The 14,343-nt window shown below is 31.8% G+C and overlaps 1 protein-coding gene across 29 annotated transcripts in view; it reads left to right on the top strand.

The window, feature by feature from the left end:
- PPIP5K2 (diphosphoinositol pentakisphosphate kinase 2) overlaps positions 1-14,343 on the top strand; it is a 98,636-nt gene that overhangs the window by 11,986 nt on the left and 72,307 nt on the right. For 28 of the 29 annotated variants that reach the window (XM_038532195.1, XM_038532218.1, XM_038532210.1 and 25 more), the window contains exons 4-14: positions 768-858; positions 2,467-2,552; positions 3,845-3,999; positions 5,225-5,326; positions 6,875-7,036; positions 8,754-8,875; positions 10,559-10,660; positions 11,814-11,900; positions 12,636-12,711; positions 12,907-13,016; positions 13,956-14,041. In XM_038532195.1, coding sequence (XP_038388123.1) covers positions 768-858; positions 2,467-2,552; positions 3,845-3,999; positions 5,225-5,326; positions 6,875-7,036; positions 8,754-8,875; positions 10,559-10,660; positions 11,814-11,900; positions 12,636-12,711; positions 12,907-13,016; positions 13,956-14,041 — 1,179 coding nt within the window. The remainder of the gene's footprint in view (positions 1-767; positions 859-2,466; positions 2,553-3,844; positions 4,000-5,224; positions 5,327-6,874; positions 7,037-8,753; positions 8,876-10,558; positions 10,661-11,813; positions 11,901-12,635; positions 12,712-12,906; positions 13,017-13,955; positions 14,042-14,343) is intronic. The other variant, XM_038532221.1, reaches the window with a different exon arrangement.

Below are 14,343 nucleotides of genomic sequence, written 5' to 3'. Positions count from 1 at the left end.
GAGCCAGGATTTTCCTGCTTTGTTAGACTCTCTGGTATACTGACAAACCGTCTCTTAATAGTATGTATTGATGGATAAAATTGTCAATACAGAGAGTACAGTATAATCATTAAAATGCTTTAGAATCTTTTTAGACCTCTTACCATATCTGCCATTTGATTTGTTGTCCATGTAAGTAGTAATTTTACCAAAGTCTAGAAATTTTAGGGAGTTAATTTCTGATACCTTAACATTGACCTAGGAACAGCAAGTATGATTCTGCTCATATATTTTATATTTACGGCATATCTGTTGTATGTAAATTAACTTTTGTTTTTGCTGTTTTTAGAGATGCAGTTCTTTGAATTATCAGCAATTTTTATGTATAAATATCAAACTAAAATGAAAGAAATTACACATATTTTTTAAAAAATCACCAAGTAATTGTAATATACTTATATACAGATTTCTCTTTGTGTATGAGATAATCTTAACCTTTTATTAGGGGACTTTGAATAATTAGTCATTGGCTAAGATGTCAGTGGGTTTGAATTTGGTTATATAACCACTGACTTGTGCCTTATCAATGAAATTAACTAGGGAAAAATAAGACTAATAGTACAAGTTAAGTTTTATATATTTATTTTTCCACGATTTATATGGAAAGCAGTTATAAGCATAATGAAATTAACCTTTTATGGGAAGTGACATAAATTCAAATTGATAAAGCTATAGATATCAACTTACCTTGAGATTGTACAGAGTATGTTAATAATATGTGTTCTTAGGATTTCCACTGGACAAAGCAGTTGCCTATGCAAAACTCAGGAATCCATTTGTAATCAATGACTTGAATATGCAGTATCTCATACAAGATAGGTGAGTGATGAAGATGGCTGAATTAAGGGAAGGAAAATTAACGTTTATTTAGTGTCTACTATAAGCTGGCATCAGGTGTTTTCATATACATTAATTTGTGGTATCCTCTAAAATACTTAGAAATAGGTATTTATACCCAGTCTTATAGATGAAGAAACTTGAGAATCAGGAAGATGAATTAATTTGCCCAAAGTCACAAGTAGTTCTGTCAATAGTGGAACAAGGACTTAAACCAGGTTTGTTTAATTTCCATAGCCTACTGAACCATTGAAAATTATGAGCAACTTCTCTGCCATGTGACTGATGATGAAATTAGGGTTATACTCAATATAACTAGATTTTTTTTAATGGTAAAATGCAAGTCTTTTGAAAAATATTTCATTACATATCTTAGCACTCATATTATAAGCCAAAAGCATGAATTTCTGAGAGAAACTGGAATACAAATAAATTTATATATTTTGTTTGAGTGATGTTTCACTCTGATGGCTACCTTTATAATTTCACCAACATTCAATTTCCTTTTGTGTTAGCATTGCAGTATGAGATTACATGTGTGAAAATGCTTTATAAAGTATAAGGCCCTATAGTTTTGGGGTTTTTCCTGTTCCTCCAGGTAGTAACATTATTAGTAGCCAACATTTTATTTTTTATTTTTTTTAAAGATTTTATTTATTTATTCATGAGAGATAAATACACAGAGAGATTGGAGCAGAGACACAGGCAGAGGGAGAAGCAGGCTCCATGCAGGGAACCTGATGTGGGACTCGATCCTGGGACTCCAGGATTATGCCCTAGCCGAAGGCAGGCACTAAACCGCTGAGCCACCCAGGGATCCCCAATATCTAACACTTTAAAATATTGTTCCTAGATTTACGTATTAATAAATGCTTATGTTATAAATATATTCATAATACATATTTAAGAAATTTGAAAAATAAAAGCATTAAAGGCATTTAACCCTGATACTATATCATATTTTTTTCTTTTTTTTAAAGATTTTATTTATCTATGAGAGACACAGAGAGAGAGAGAGAGAGAGAGAGAGGCAAAGACACAGGTAGAGGGAGAAGCAGGATCCATGATCCATGCAGGGAGCCCGGTGTGGGACTTGATCCCGGGACCCCAGGATCCCGGGCCAAAGCCAGGCACTAAACCACTGAGCTACCCAGTGTCCCTATATAATTTTTTTTCATATAAAAAGCAATATGTACATACATTCACATTTTACAAAATTAGGGTCACTTCTGTCTTACAATACTATGAACATTTTCCTATGTCATTAAATAATCTTTGAGTATAAAGTTTTTAATAGGTAATAGTCTGTCATTGCCCTGTAGCAACTTTGTTTTTAACCCTTTCTTTTTTTATACATTTACATTCCCAGTTTTAAACATTAGTATTTTAATATGCCACATAAAGTGTTGTGTGTCCATTTTTGTTCTAATATGGCTGAACATTCCCTTAGACATTTTCAATATTTTACGTGATTTGTTTATTTAAAAAATAAAAGACTTGAAATCTATGCCTTTTTAAATAATACAATAGTAATAATGTACCATTAAAGTAAAGCAATAAAACAATAAAAGATGTTTTCTTTTTCTTCAGAAGAGAAGTGTATAGTATTCTTCAAGCTGAAGGTATTTTACTTCCTCGTTATGCAATTTTGAACCGTGACCCAAATAATCCCAAAGGTAAGAATATGAGATTTTGAGCAAGCTACTTTTTGTCACCAACATACTTTCGAGGCACTTCTTTTCTATAATTAAGTAGAAGGAATTCAGAGAACTCATAGTTCTGCTTACTTAAAAAAAAAAAAAAAAAAAAAAAGCCAAGTAAGCATTACATTCAGTTCAAGTTTGGCACTATAAACTGAAAGGCCAAAAATAAAAAATAAAAAAAATAAAAAATAAATAAATAAACTGAAAGGCCCACTAATAATTTAAGAGTTATCTATCCTACTTTTCTGTGGTCTACATTTGACATCTGGGAATCAAGAAGAGTTTTTAAATTACATATTTCATCATCTTGTATTGATTGGCGATAAGTAAGTGATTTATCTATGACTATTGAAGTCAGGATTAGAAACTTTATGCTAGGATACCGTAATTAAATTTCTGATGACTAGAAACTTAGAAATATTACTTAATACCTTAAAGTACCCTTTGCTTCATTTTTCTAGTTATCTGAAACATAGCATGTAAGTTATATATAACAGTCTAACAAGCCAAGATAAATGTTTATCTGCTTTACTATTTAATATTCTGGTAAGACTATTTTGGAGAATTTTGATGACTTTTTTGTACCTTAAAGCAACTTTTGTTGAAAACTAGATATAGCATTTATCATCAGTAACAGGGAACTTCTCTCATTTTTCTAGAGGTAAAAAATTAACTTCCTGATTGGATTACCTTATATAGGTTACATTAATAACAATTTCATGTTTTGTGGTATCTATGATACAACTGATTCCATACAACTTTCAGAATATGGTAGCAATCTAAAAAAATTTTTCAATCTTTTTTGTTGGTATCATTTCATATGTAACTTTGATTCTGTGGGATAAAGTGAAATGACAGGTTTGTAAGATTTTGAAGAATAACTATAGTTTTTAATGTCATGAATCATAAATAGTGGGGTATGTTGTTTGCATAAATATTTTTTTAGAATTATTTATTTATTTTGGAGAGATAGGGGGAGGGACAAAGGGAGCAAATCTTCATTCAGGCAGACTCCTTCCTCAGTGTGGAGCCCAACACTAAGGCTCTATTTCACACAGTCTATAAGATCACGACCTGAGCCAAACCAAGAGTTAGACACTTTACTAATGAGCCACCCAGCTGCCCCTGCATAAATGTTTAATTAAAATCAAATCGTACATTATCCAAGGTTTTCTTTATATAATCTATTCTAGTAAAAGCTTTTAAAATAATGTTATATCTAGACAATATGCAATATGTAATTTTTCCCACTGTTTGATTTTTAGAATGCAATCTGATTGAAGGGGAAGATCATGTAGAAGTAAATGGTGAAGTTTTTCAAAAGCCGTTTGTAGAAAAGCCAGTCAGTGCAGAGGATCACAATGTTTACATTTACTATCCCACGTCTGCTGGTGGTGGAAGTCAAAGACTTTTTCGAAAGGTAAATCTTTGTTATCCTAGGGAATGCTGTTCTTCATACTTTGTACAAATTTTTCTAAAAGTAATCAAGTATTTAGTAGAACTAAGATTAAATAAGACTGTATCATTCAGGGATAAATTAAAACTGATACCCTTCTTTGTTAGAAAAGCAAGGCATCATTTTAGTTATTTACTGTTGTTTATGCAAAATTTCTACTTACAAAATACCAAGAAAATTATTTTTCTCTCTACCTTCCACTTATGTATCTGGCTTATGAGAAATTTGGGTAAAGGTCAGTAGTCTTTAAAAAAATGGCCCCCAAGATAGAAAATTCATAGACAAAAATAGTATCAATAACTTTTACATACGTGAAATATGCTCAAATAAATGCAAATGAAGTCTAAAAGATAATGACATTGAAGTACCTTTTGGATTGGCAAGGATCAAAAACATTGAGATAGTTGGAAAACAAGCACAAACCCAAATGTTGGTAGAGATGTAAATTAATAGAGCCTCTTACCTCTTAGCAACATAATTTGACCATGCAGTAAGATTAAAAGTGCACGTACATTTACAAGGAACCATGGAAATGCAAAGTAAGAACACGGTGAGATACTACTTTATATCCATTAGTGGCAAGTGTTATGTCTAACAATACCAATTATAGACAAGGATATAGAGTGGTGGGAGCTTACATACATTGCTAGAAGACGCTGAATTGTTAAAACTGTTCATAAAATATTTGGCATTATTTTTGTCAGTTGAATATGAGCACTTAGTAATTCTGTCACCTGCTAATTCTACTTGTAGCATATACCTTAGAAATATTCTTGCACATGGAACACTTACAAGAATGTTCAAAGCAACACACTTCTCCTGGCTAAAGCTTAGAAAACAACCTAAGTACTTGTTAATAGAATGAATGAATTATGGTGTACTTATACAGTGGAAAATTCTGTAGTGGTAAAAGTGAACAAATGAGGGTTACATGCAACAACATGGTTGATTGGAACCACTCTTAGGAACATTATTCTTACTGTTCTTGGTATTTTTTTTACGATTTGACTTACATGTAAGTTATAATTACAGCAGAAAATAATCCAGTGTCAACTATATAATAAATGTCAAACATTTATTTTTATTTTTTTGGTAATATCTAAGATGGAAATACATGGTAAGAAGGTTATATTATAAAAATGAGATGAATAATTTAGTTTTTATATTTACGGATATCTTTCTTTTTCAGATCGGCAGTAGAAGTAGTGTTTATTCCCCAGAAAGCAATGTACGAAAAACAGGCTCATATATATATGAAGAGTTTATGCCCACAGATGGTACTGATGTAAAGGTAGGATTGATTACACTATATTTTAATTTTGTATTTAGTTTACCAGTGATATCAGAAAAAGTGATTAACCCCGGGGATAGACTCTATTCTGGATCTCTTTATGACTAGGGATTCTTAATCTGTTTTGTATTATAAATGCCCTTGGCAGTCTGAAGCCTTTGGACCCTTTTTTAAGAATAGTTTTCTTAAATGTTTAAAGCAGGATTGCCAGAGGAGACAAATTTTATTAAAATATAGTTAGAAAAGTATTTAAAAACCAACTTTGTGATGTAATAATATGTATATGTGCTTTTTTAAAAGGACATTAAGGGACACCTGGGTGGCTCAGCAGTTGAGCATCTGCCTTCAGCTCAGGGTGTGATCCCGGAGTCCCATGATCGAGTCCCATATCGGGCTCCCTACATGGATCCTGCTTCTCCTGTCTCTGCCTTTCTCTGTGTCTCTCGTGAATAAGTAAATAAAATTTTTAAAACAAAATAAAAAAATAAAAGAACACTAAACAATAAAATATAGTGGGTAAGGGTGTAATAGCCACTAGTTTCTAAGCATTGATTAGTGTAAATGATCTGAGATCTGCAGCAACTGTAGCGTAATATAAAAATATGTTTGATTTCCTTTGGTCACAGATAAGGTCTTAATTGTTTTGCCTTTAGCAAGTCTCTAACGACAATGTCCTTTTTTTCTAAGGTATAAACCTTATCATGAACCTCATTAAAAATTTCTCATGTGGATTTTGTTGACCATAGAATAATAATGCAGTTCATAAGGGTGGCATACAGAATATTTCACAATCTGTCCTCTGTCTGCCCTATGGACCTTATTTCTTACAGTATAAATAACACCAGATAACTTACCTGAATGCATCATGCTCTTTCATGCCTCTGACCTCTGTGTTAATTACCTTTGCTTACGGTGCTATTTGCTTTCTTGTGTCTGCCTTTCAGTATATACTGTCCCTCACCACCCCTCCCATTTTTTACTCTTTCTTTTGGCCATGACTTCCACTTATAATATTTTAAATTATTTGGACCTCCCTTTGGTTAAGCTAAAAAAATTTGGAAAAGATCACATGCCATACAACCTCATGTTCCTTTATAATGCATAGTATAATCATTCTTTGTAGAGAATGGAACTTCATGTTTCCAGGCTTTTTTTCTTTTTCTTTTTTTAAGATTTTATTTATTTATTTATGAGAGACACATAGAGAAAGGCAGAGACATAGGCAGAGAGAGAAGCAGGCTCCTTGCAGGGAGCCCGACGTGGGACTCCATCCCAGGACTCTGGGATCCCGGCCTGAGCCAAAGGAAGATGCTCAGCCACTGAGCCACTCAGGCATCCTTCACGTTACCTGTTTTGCTATGTAATCAATTACATTTCCAATGTATTAAAAATTTTGGCATGTGAAATAGAAGTGTGAAAAGAATAGTCTGAAGATTGAAGTATTTTTATTGATTATCTTTTGATTTGTTGTCTGCTGTTTTTTTTCATTTAATACATTTAAAATAATATATAAAATTTTTAATATACGTATTTTAACATTTATGAAAGGTTTATACAGTGGGTCCAGATTACGCACATGCTGAAGCTCGAAAATCTCCAGCTCTTGATGGCAAGGTGGAACGAGACAGTGAGGGAAAAGAAGTTAGATACCCTGTTATTCTTAATGCACGAGAGAAATTAATTGCCTGGAAAGTCTGCCTTGCATTTAAGGTAAGATGTTTTACAGGCCATACAGACCCCTGTAAAAGAAATTCTAATTTTCTTTTTTGAGTAGAAGAAATGTTATATGGGCATTTAATTGGAGAAGTAAAATGAGAAGATACTGTTTCTCTATATTCTTTCTGTATTAATATAAAAAGGAATTTTTCCAATTCAGAAATTGAAATGATGGAGGAAAACTTAACTAAAACAATAGCATTAACCAGTGTTTAGAGGTATTATTTAACATGGTAAAAACAACTGGTTAAGAGTACTAGTACTATTTACTCAGAATTGATAAATGATGGCTTTTTTGAATAAAAAAGGTCCTTAGCAGTCTTCTACCTTTGTCAGTACATCCTTTAGCCTGTTTGTTGTGTATTATAAAATGTGTCCATAAAAGCAATACAAATATGTTTCTTAAAGAAAATTTTTCTAACATTTGACTCATTCCCTTAGTCTATATAAATATATTAGGCTTCCACTAATGTTTGTGGTAAAGACTTATACAGAAGTAGTACAACTTGCAGCTATTAAAGGATAAATTTTACCTCTTGAAGTCTTTTCTTGGATATATAGCATAAAGACTAGTGTGTTACTGGGTATTAAATTATAAATACTTTATGTTTTAATAATTTGAAGTCACTTTTGTAGAAGGAATATTGGCCTTTAAATACATTTTAAGAGCTATATATAAATTGTTTTAGTTTTATAATATAGGATTCCAAAAGACATGACTTAAAATCACATTATACTAACATGAGGATTTGAATATAAAATGCAGAAGATAGAAAATTTTTAGAGCCTGAGCAGGAAATTCATACCTCGCAACTAATTGTTCTCTTCTCCCAAATAAAGTAAATTTATTTCAGGTGCTCACAGGGATGTAGTTGTCAGGGTTTAAAAGATCCAGAGAGAGGAATGTCTGGCTGGCTCAGTTGATAGAGCCTGTGACTCTTGATTTTTGGGTTCGTGAGTTTGAACCCCACATTGGATGTAAAGATTACTTAAAAATAAAATCTCTTAAAAAAGGATTCATAGAGATAATTGAACATTTTCTGTGGGACATATCTTTAAGACTATTTTTTGCTTTATACTTTTTTGTTTTTGTTTTTGTTTGTTTTTGTTTTTTTTTGTTTTTTAATTTGTTTTTTTAATTTATGATAGTCACACAGAGAGAGAGAGAGAGAGAGAGGGGCAGAGGGAGAAGCAGGCTACATGCACCAGGAGCCTGACGTGGGATTCGATCCTGGGTCTCCAGGATCGCGCCCTGGGCCAAAGGCAGACGCTAAACCGCTGCGCCACCCAGGGATCCCTATACTTTTTTGTTTTAAAGTGATATAATTTCAACTATCACAAAATTTAACAAAGCCTTTAGAAAGTTTTACTCTTATTTTTTAATTGTTGCTTGAAGAACATCTTATAATAGTATAACATTACTGTTATTATGTTAATAACATAGTATGTTATTTTTTGGCTCCTCTTATCTCTTAATCATTTTTGTTCTGTATTTATTTCATGAGGGAACTCAAATGATCATATGGTAGATTTTATGTATTTTCAGAGTACTCAAGTTACAGATGAATAATTTCATTTATTACTTACTATGAAATAAACTAATAAGCAATAGTACATTTTTAGGCATTTATAAAATTTGATATGTTGTAATAAGAAAAACTGTGAATCCTAATTCAATGTAACTTTAAAGTTTATAATTTATTTTAAATAGCAAACAGTTTGTGGTTTTGATTTGTTACGGGCCAATGGACAGTCCTATGTCTGTGATGTCAATGGCTTCAGTTTTGTGAAAAACTCCATGAAGTATTATGATGATTGTGCAAAAATACTTGGGTAAGGATTTTTTTTCTTTATGTTTCTCCTCTTTATCTTTGTTACAGCTAATGCATACCAGCTACTCAGAATCCAAATAATTGTAAATATCAAATGATCAGGATCTTATAAGCATTCTAGAATAAAAATCAATGTTCATAAAAATGACATCCTCAAAGAACCATGCCAAATCCTGAATTATACTTTGGGTTAGCAAAGGCAGATTGATTTGTGGCCAGTATAGATGAAGGCTTAACGATATTTTAACTTTTAGATTTAGAAGTGTTATATAATGATTATTATAGATAATTTATTAGGTTACTTTGTTCTGCAATATGATTACAGTTGAAAAGGCTTCATTTTCTTTTAAGATATAAAATGAACATTCATGAAAGTAAGCAGAGTAAAATAGAAATATTTGGAACTCAGGGTTCCTTTGAATGATACTGCTTTCATGGCGCCTCGGGTGTCTCATTTAGTTAAGCATCTGCCTTTGGCTCAGGTCATGAACCCAGTGTCCTGGGACTGAGCCCTACATTGGTTCCCTGCTTGGCAGAGAGCCTGCTTCTTCTCTCTCTGCTGTTCCCCCTGCTTGTGCTCTCTTGTTCTCTCTCTGTCAAATAAATAAATAGATAAATCTTAAAAAAAATACTGCTTTCTATTATCATATATCACTTAAAGATTATCTCATGATGCTTTCTATTATCATATATCACTTAAAGATTATCTCATGAGATTATCAAGTGAACACAAAAGAAATTACTGCATGGAGAAATCCATTTTTATATCCTTTGACCTATTTTCTTATACTTTGAAGATTCACAAGACAAATATTTTTAAACCAGTTCAAAGTATATTTGACAAAGTTGTAGGAAACTTATACTTTAAAATGTATTGTCATAATAGGAATCAGCTTTTATAGTATATTTTCGAGATTGGTGAACTTTGCCTTAAGGTGAAATTTGGGGGAGCTTACTAAATTTTAGCATGAATAAATGCTCAGTTTAAACAATATAAAAATGTTTTATAATTGCTTAACATGTTTCCATTGTTAACTGTATTAGTAAAATATAATGGAAATTTGTTTAAAAAGAGCCATGGTATTTAGAGTAACTTCAAAAATGATCAGTAAACAGGTATGAAATGATTCCTGGGGCACCTGGTGGCTCAGTTGGTTTGAGCATTCAACTTTTGGTTTTGGCTCAGGTCACTCTCTCAGGTCATGGGATTGAGCCCCATATTGGCTTATGCTCAGTGGGGAGTCTGCTAGAGATTCTCTTTTTCTCCTCCTCCCCCTGCCCCCATTCATGCACACACTCTAAATAAATAAATAATAAAATCTTTTTTAAAAAAAGAAGAAATGATCTGTGGCCATAAAGAAGAGACCATCTTGGTTTTCAGAATTGATCTGTAAGTAGATATAATGCAATTACAATGATTTATTTGCATCTAATGTAATTTATTTCTTGGAACTAAAATAATAATCCCAAATTTATGGCATTTCTTCAGTGTGTTCTAATGCACCAGTTTAGACCTGCTAATCTAATTTTTAATCAAGACTGATTCTTTGAGTTACTTTTTATTACACTATAATAGAATCACTAGTTTGACTTAAACTTTTATGATTCTGTATCATTTATCATTAAGTACTAAGTTTTGTCTTAAAGTGAGCTAATTTATAGTCTCTTCTTTTTTGTATCAAAGCAATATTGTAATGCGAGAGCTTGCTCCACAATTTCATATCCCCTGGTCAATACCCTTAGAAGCTGAAGATATCCCGATTGTACCAACTACATCTGGAACTATGTAAGTTTGGATATTTTCATTTAGAAATTCCTTGTGTTTTGTACATCAGTCTCTGCTACTACATTAGAGAGTAAATTTTTTAATGATTTTTGGACACGTTACTGTGTATGTTTTCATATGATTAACTTTGCAGTTAGAGAAATTGATTATATGCTTTTGAGGGGTCCACCTAGATTAAAAATCTTTTATATTGGTAAAAATAAAATTCTGGAAAAAAATCCTGAAAAATGCTTAGATATTATAGAACTATTGAATTAAGTCATAAAAATAAAGGAGGTGCTAGTAGGTATGTCACTTAAAGGTTCATACTCAGTGGTCATACAACTTCTGTTCTCTGAGTGTGTAAAGAAAAACAGGTATATCTTGAGGTAAATTAATTAGACCAGTATTGCCAAAGAATCTGATAACATTCTGCTAGTGAAAATAACTGCTTGAAACTTACCTGCTACTCAGATGAGTGGACCAAATGTTTCATATTCACAGCTTGGATGTTTACATTAGCATGTTAAATATTCTGAGAAGTCCCAGTTGGGGTCTTGGTATTAAAATATTTAATTTTATTTTTAAGCCAGTATTCTCAAACTATTTAACAGAATTTTTTTTTTAAGGTCGCTTATTAAAATCCTGTAGGGTTGTATTCTATGGCTTACAATTTGGCACATGTGAAATTATACCCTAGTAATATCATCTTCTAGTAATTTGTGTTTGAAATACTTGTTATTTCAAACTTATTCTTTACTTGTTATTTCATCCTTATTCTTATAAGGGCAAAATAAATATAGCAGCTATAAAGTAAAGCTTTATTTTGCTTTGATTTAATGAAATCTCAGTCTGTGATGATCTGTGCTACAGGGCAAGTACTTAATGAAGTTCCAGGATTGCTATTCGTTTACTCTTAACCCAGTGTGAGCATAGCCATCTCTAGACAGGAAGCTGATATACAGCTTCGTATTACTCCCCTTCCAGCTTCTTAAAGTCTTCTGAAGATTGAATTTGATAAAATCGACAGGTTGTTACATGTAGTGTTCTTCATGGGAAAGATTTTGAAATGGTAAAAGATGGTTCTAAATAAGTGATGAGATGCTGTGTTAGTTTGAATTACATAACACAAATCTTTGTTTGAAAATTGAGACTTTTTTTTTTGTTATTTTAGGATGGAACTTAGATGTGTCATAGCTGTGATACGGCATGGGGATCGAACACCAAAACAAAAAATGAAAATGGAAGTTAGGCATCAAAAGTATGTTTTAGGGGGAATAATATAACACTTGGGATAATTTAAGATTTCTGATAGGTGATCTAATTTGATTAACACATCATGTAGAAAAACTGGCTTCTTATTTCTTGGCCATTAATTTAAACCACTGGATACAAACAAAATTCATGTATGTTTGTATCAGCAACTGAAAATTATTATGGCAGTATCTATAAATTACTGTCTGTCTGATCTGACTTTCATTTACGGTTGTAAAGGTGTCACCATTCAGAGGTGTTCTGTTTAATCTTAGCATGTTATTCTCTTCATTACTTTCTCTGAGTCCTTAACCTCTCAACCTTCTAGAAGAAAATTAGTAGAATGTAAGTTTGTCTTACTTCTCTTCAGTATTTGATTTGGAAATCATAAAATTTAAAAATTGAACCAATAAAATAAGTGTTAAAACATTTTTTAACATGAATATGTATGTGGTGACTTCAGAAAATAATATTTAATATTATAATCATATATTCAGTTTCCATCATGAGAAAACTTTTAAAAACAATCTAGTCATTGTTACTTTGATGTGGTTAGGGGAATACTAACTAAGTTTTATCACTCAAAGTAGTGATCACTCACCTTGTATAGTGAAAGAGGACACACAGTATCTGAAATCCATAGACCCTGAGTCCCATGTCTTCATTTTTAATTGACTTGTGTAGGTTTATGGTGTTAATATTAATTACGGCAAAGAACTAACTGTGCTGTCTTTTTTATAAGATTTTTCGATCTTTTTGAAAAGTGTGATGGATACAAATCTGGGAAATTAAAACTCAAAAAGCCAAAACAATTACAGGCAAGTACATTTGTTTTCTTATTAGTTTTATTTTTTTATTCATTCATTCATTCTATTTAAATTCAGTTTGCCAACATACAGTATAACACCCAGTGCTCTCTCATCATGCGCCCTCCTTAATGCCCATCATCTTGTTGGTTTTAAATCACTAATGGCAAAGTCACATAAAAAATTCAGTTCTTTCTTATTTTATAGGAAGTACTGGACATTGCCCGACAACTTCTTATGGAGCTGGGGCAAAATAATGATTCTGAAATTGAAGAAAACAAGTCAAAACTTGAACAACTTAAGACTGTATTAGAAATGTGAGAATCTTTTTGAAATCTTTAATTTTGATAACTACTTAGAGTGTTCTTTTTTTATTATCTGGCTTTGTTAAATTTCTTTCACAGTTTGATCTTTCTGCACTTTATTGCTAAAGATGAAGAGAAATTAATGAAAGTCTAGTGAGATTTTTATTTACACCTGTAAGAAAATAGATTGTTGTGTTGAGGGTTATTGTTTTAGTTTTACTTTTTATTTTGATGAGAAGATTTTGGATATTTTATGACGTAGTATTTAGGATGGAAACCAAATTGCTAAAAGACCATGGATTAAATGTTGTTTTATTAAAAAACAGTTTTGAACTATGTTTTAATAAAGTGAAATTGAGGCCAGCCCTGGTGACTCAGCGGTTTAGTGCCACATTCAGCCTGGGGTGTGATCCTGGAGACCTGGGATCGAGTCCCATGTTGGGCTCCCTGCATGGAGCCTGCTTCTCCCTCTGCCTGTGTCTCTGCCTCTCTCTCTATGTGTCTCATGAATAGATAGGTAAAATCTTTAAAAAAATAATAATAATAAAATAAAATAAATAAAGTAAAATTGATAACACCAGTATGCCTATTATAAGCTTTACATATTTGACCACTTAGAATTTTATTTCCTTTATTTTTTAGATATACATACATTTATATTTTTTTATACTTCTGTACTTTGCCATCTCTTCAGAATTGTCCAAGTTTTATAGAGAAAATTTTGTATTTTCATTTTTAATGTGATTAGAATGACTACCTTAGGACAGATTTTCTTCTGGGATATGTTAGAGAATTCAGCAATTAATTACAAATAGAAGGTGGCACTTAAACATAGATTTAGTTTTTCTATAGATGGATTTTAGTTTTTATCTAGATGGACTTTAGTTTTTCTTTAGGAGGTTACGTTGAATACTTACTGAATATTATTCTGCTTATCATTTTGTTTTTCAGGTATGGCCATTTTTCTGGAATAAATCGTAAAGTTCAATTAACTTATCTCCCTCATGGTTGTCCTAAAACATCTAGTGAAGAGGAAGGTATATCACTATTAATACTTACTGTGTTTTAATTATGTGTAGGGACCTACCACTCATTTTACTACCTTTAGACCCTCATCTGTGTAATAATTCAGGGACTAACATGCTGAATAATTGAAAAATGAAGTTCTGTTAACTTTGACTTCTATCCTTTAAATAAAGGATAGATTTTATTCTTTATTTTTTAAGTAAAGGATAGACTTCATTGTTTTGGAAACTGCTTAGGACTTCCCTTTTAAGATTGTTTCACAAAGTTTATTTATAACTAAATGTTACTTAATGGGCCCCTTTCTTCCTCTTTT

The sequence above is a fragment of the Canis lupus genome, chromosome 3 (genome assembly GCF_011100685.1).
Source record: "Canis lupus familiaris isolate Mischka breed German Shepherd chromosome 3, alternate assembly UU_Cfam_GSD_1.0, whole genome shotgun sequence".
NCBI lineage: Eukaryota > Metazoa > Chordata > Mammalia > Carnivora > Canidae > Canis > Canis lupus.
This window is presented reverse-complemented; position numbering and strand designations above follow the sequence as displayed.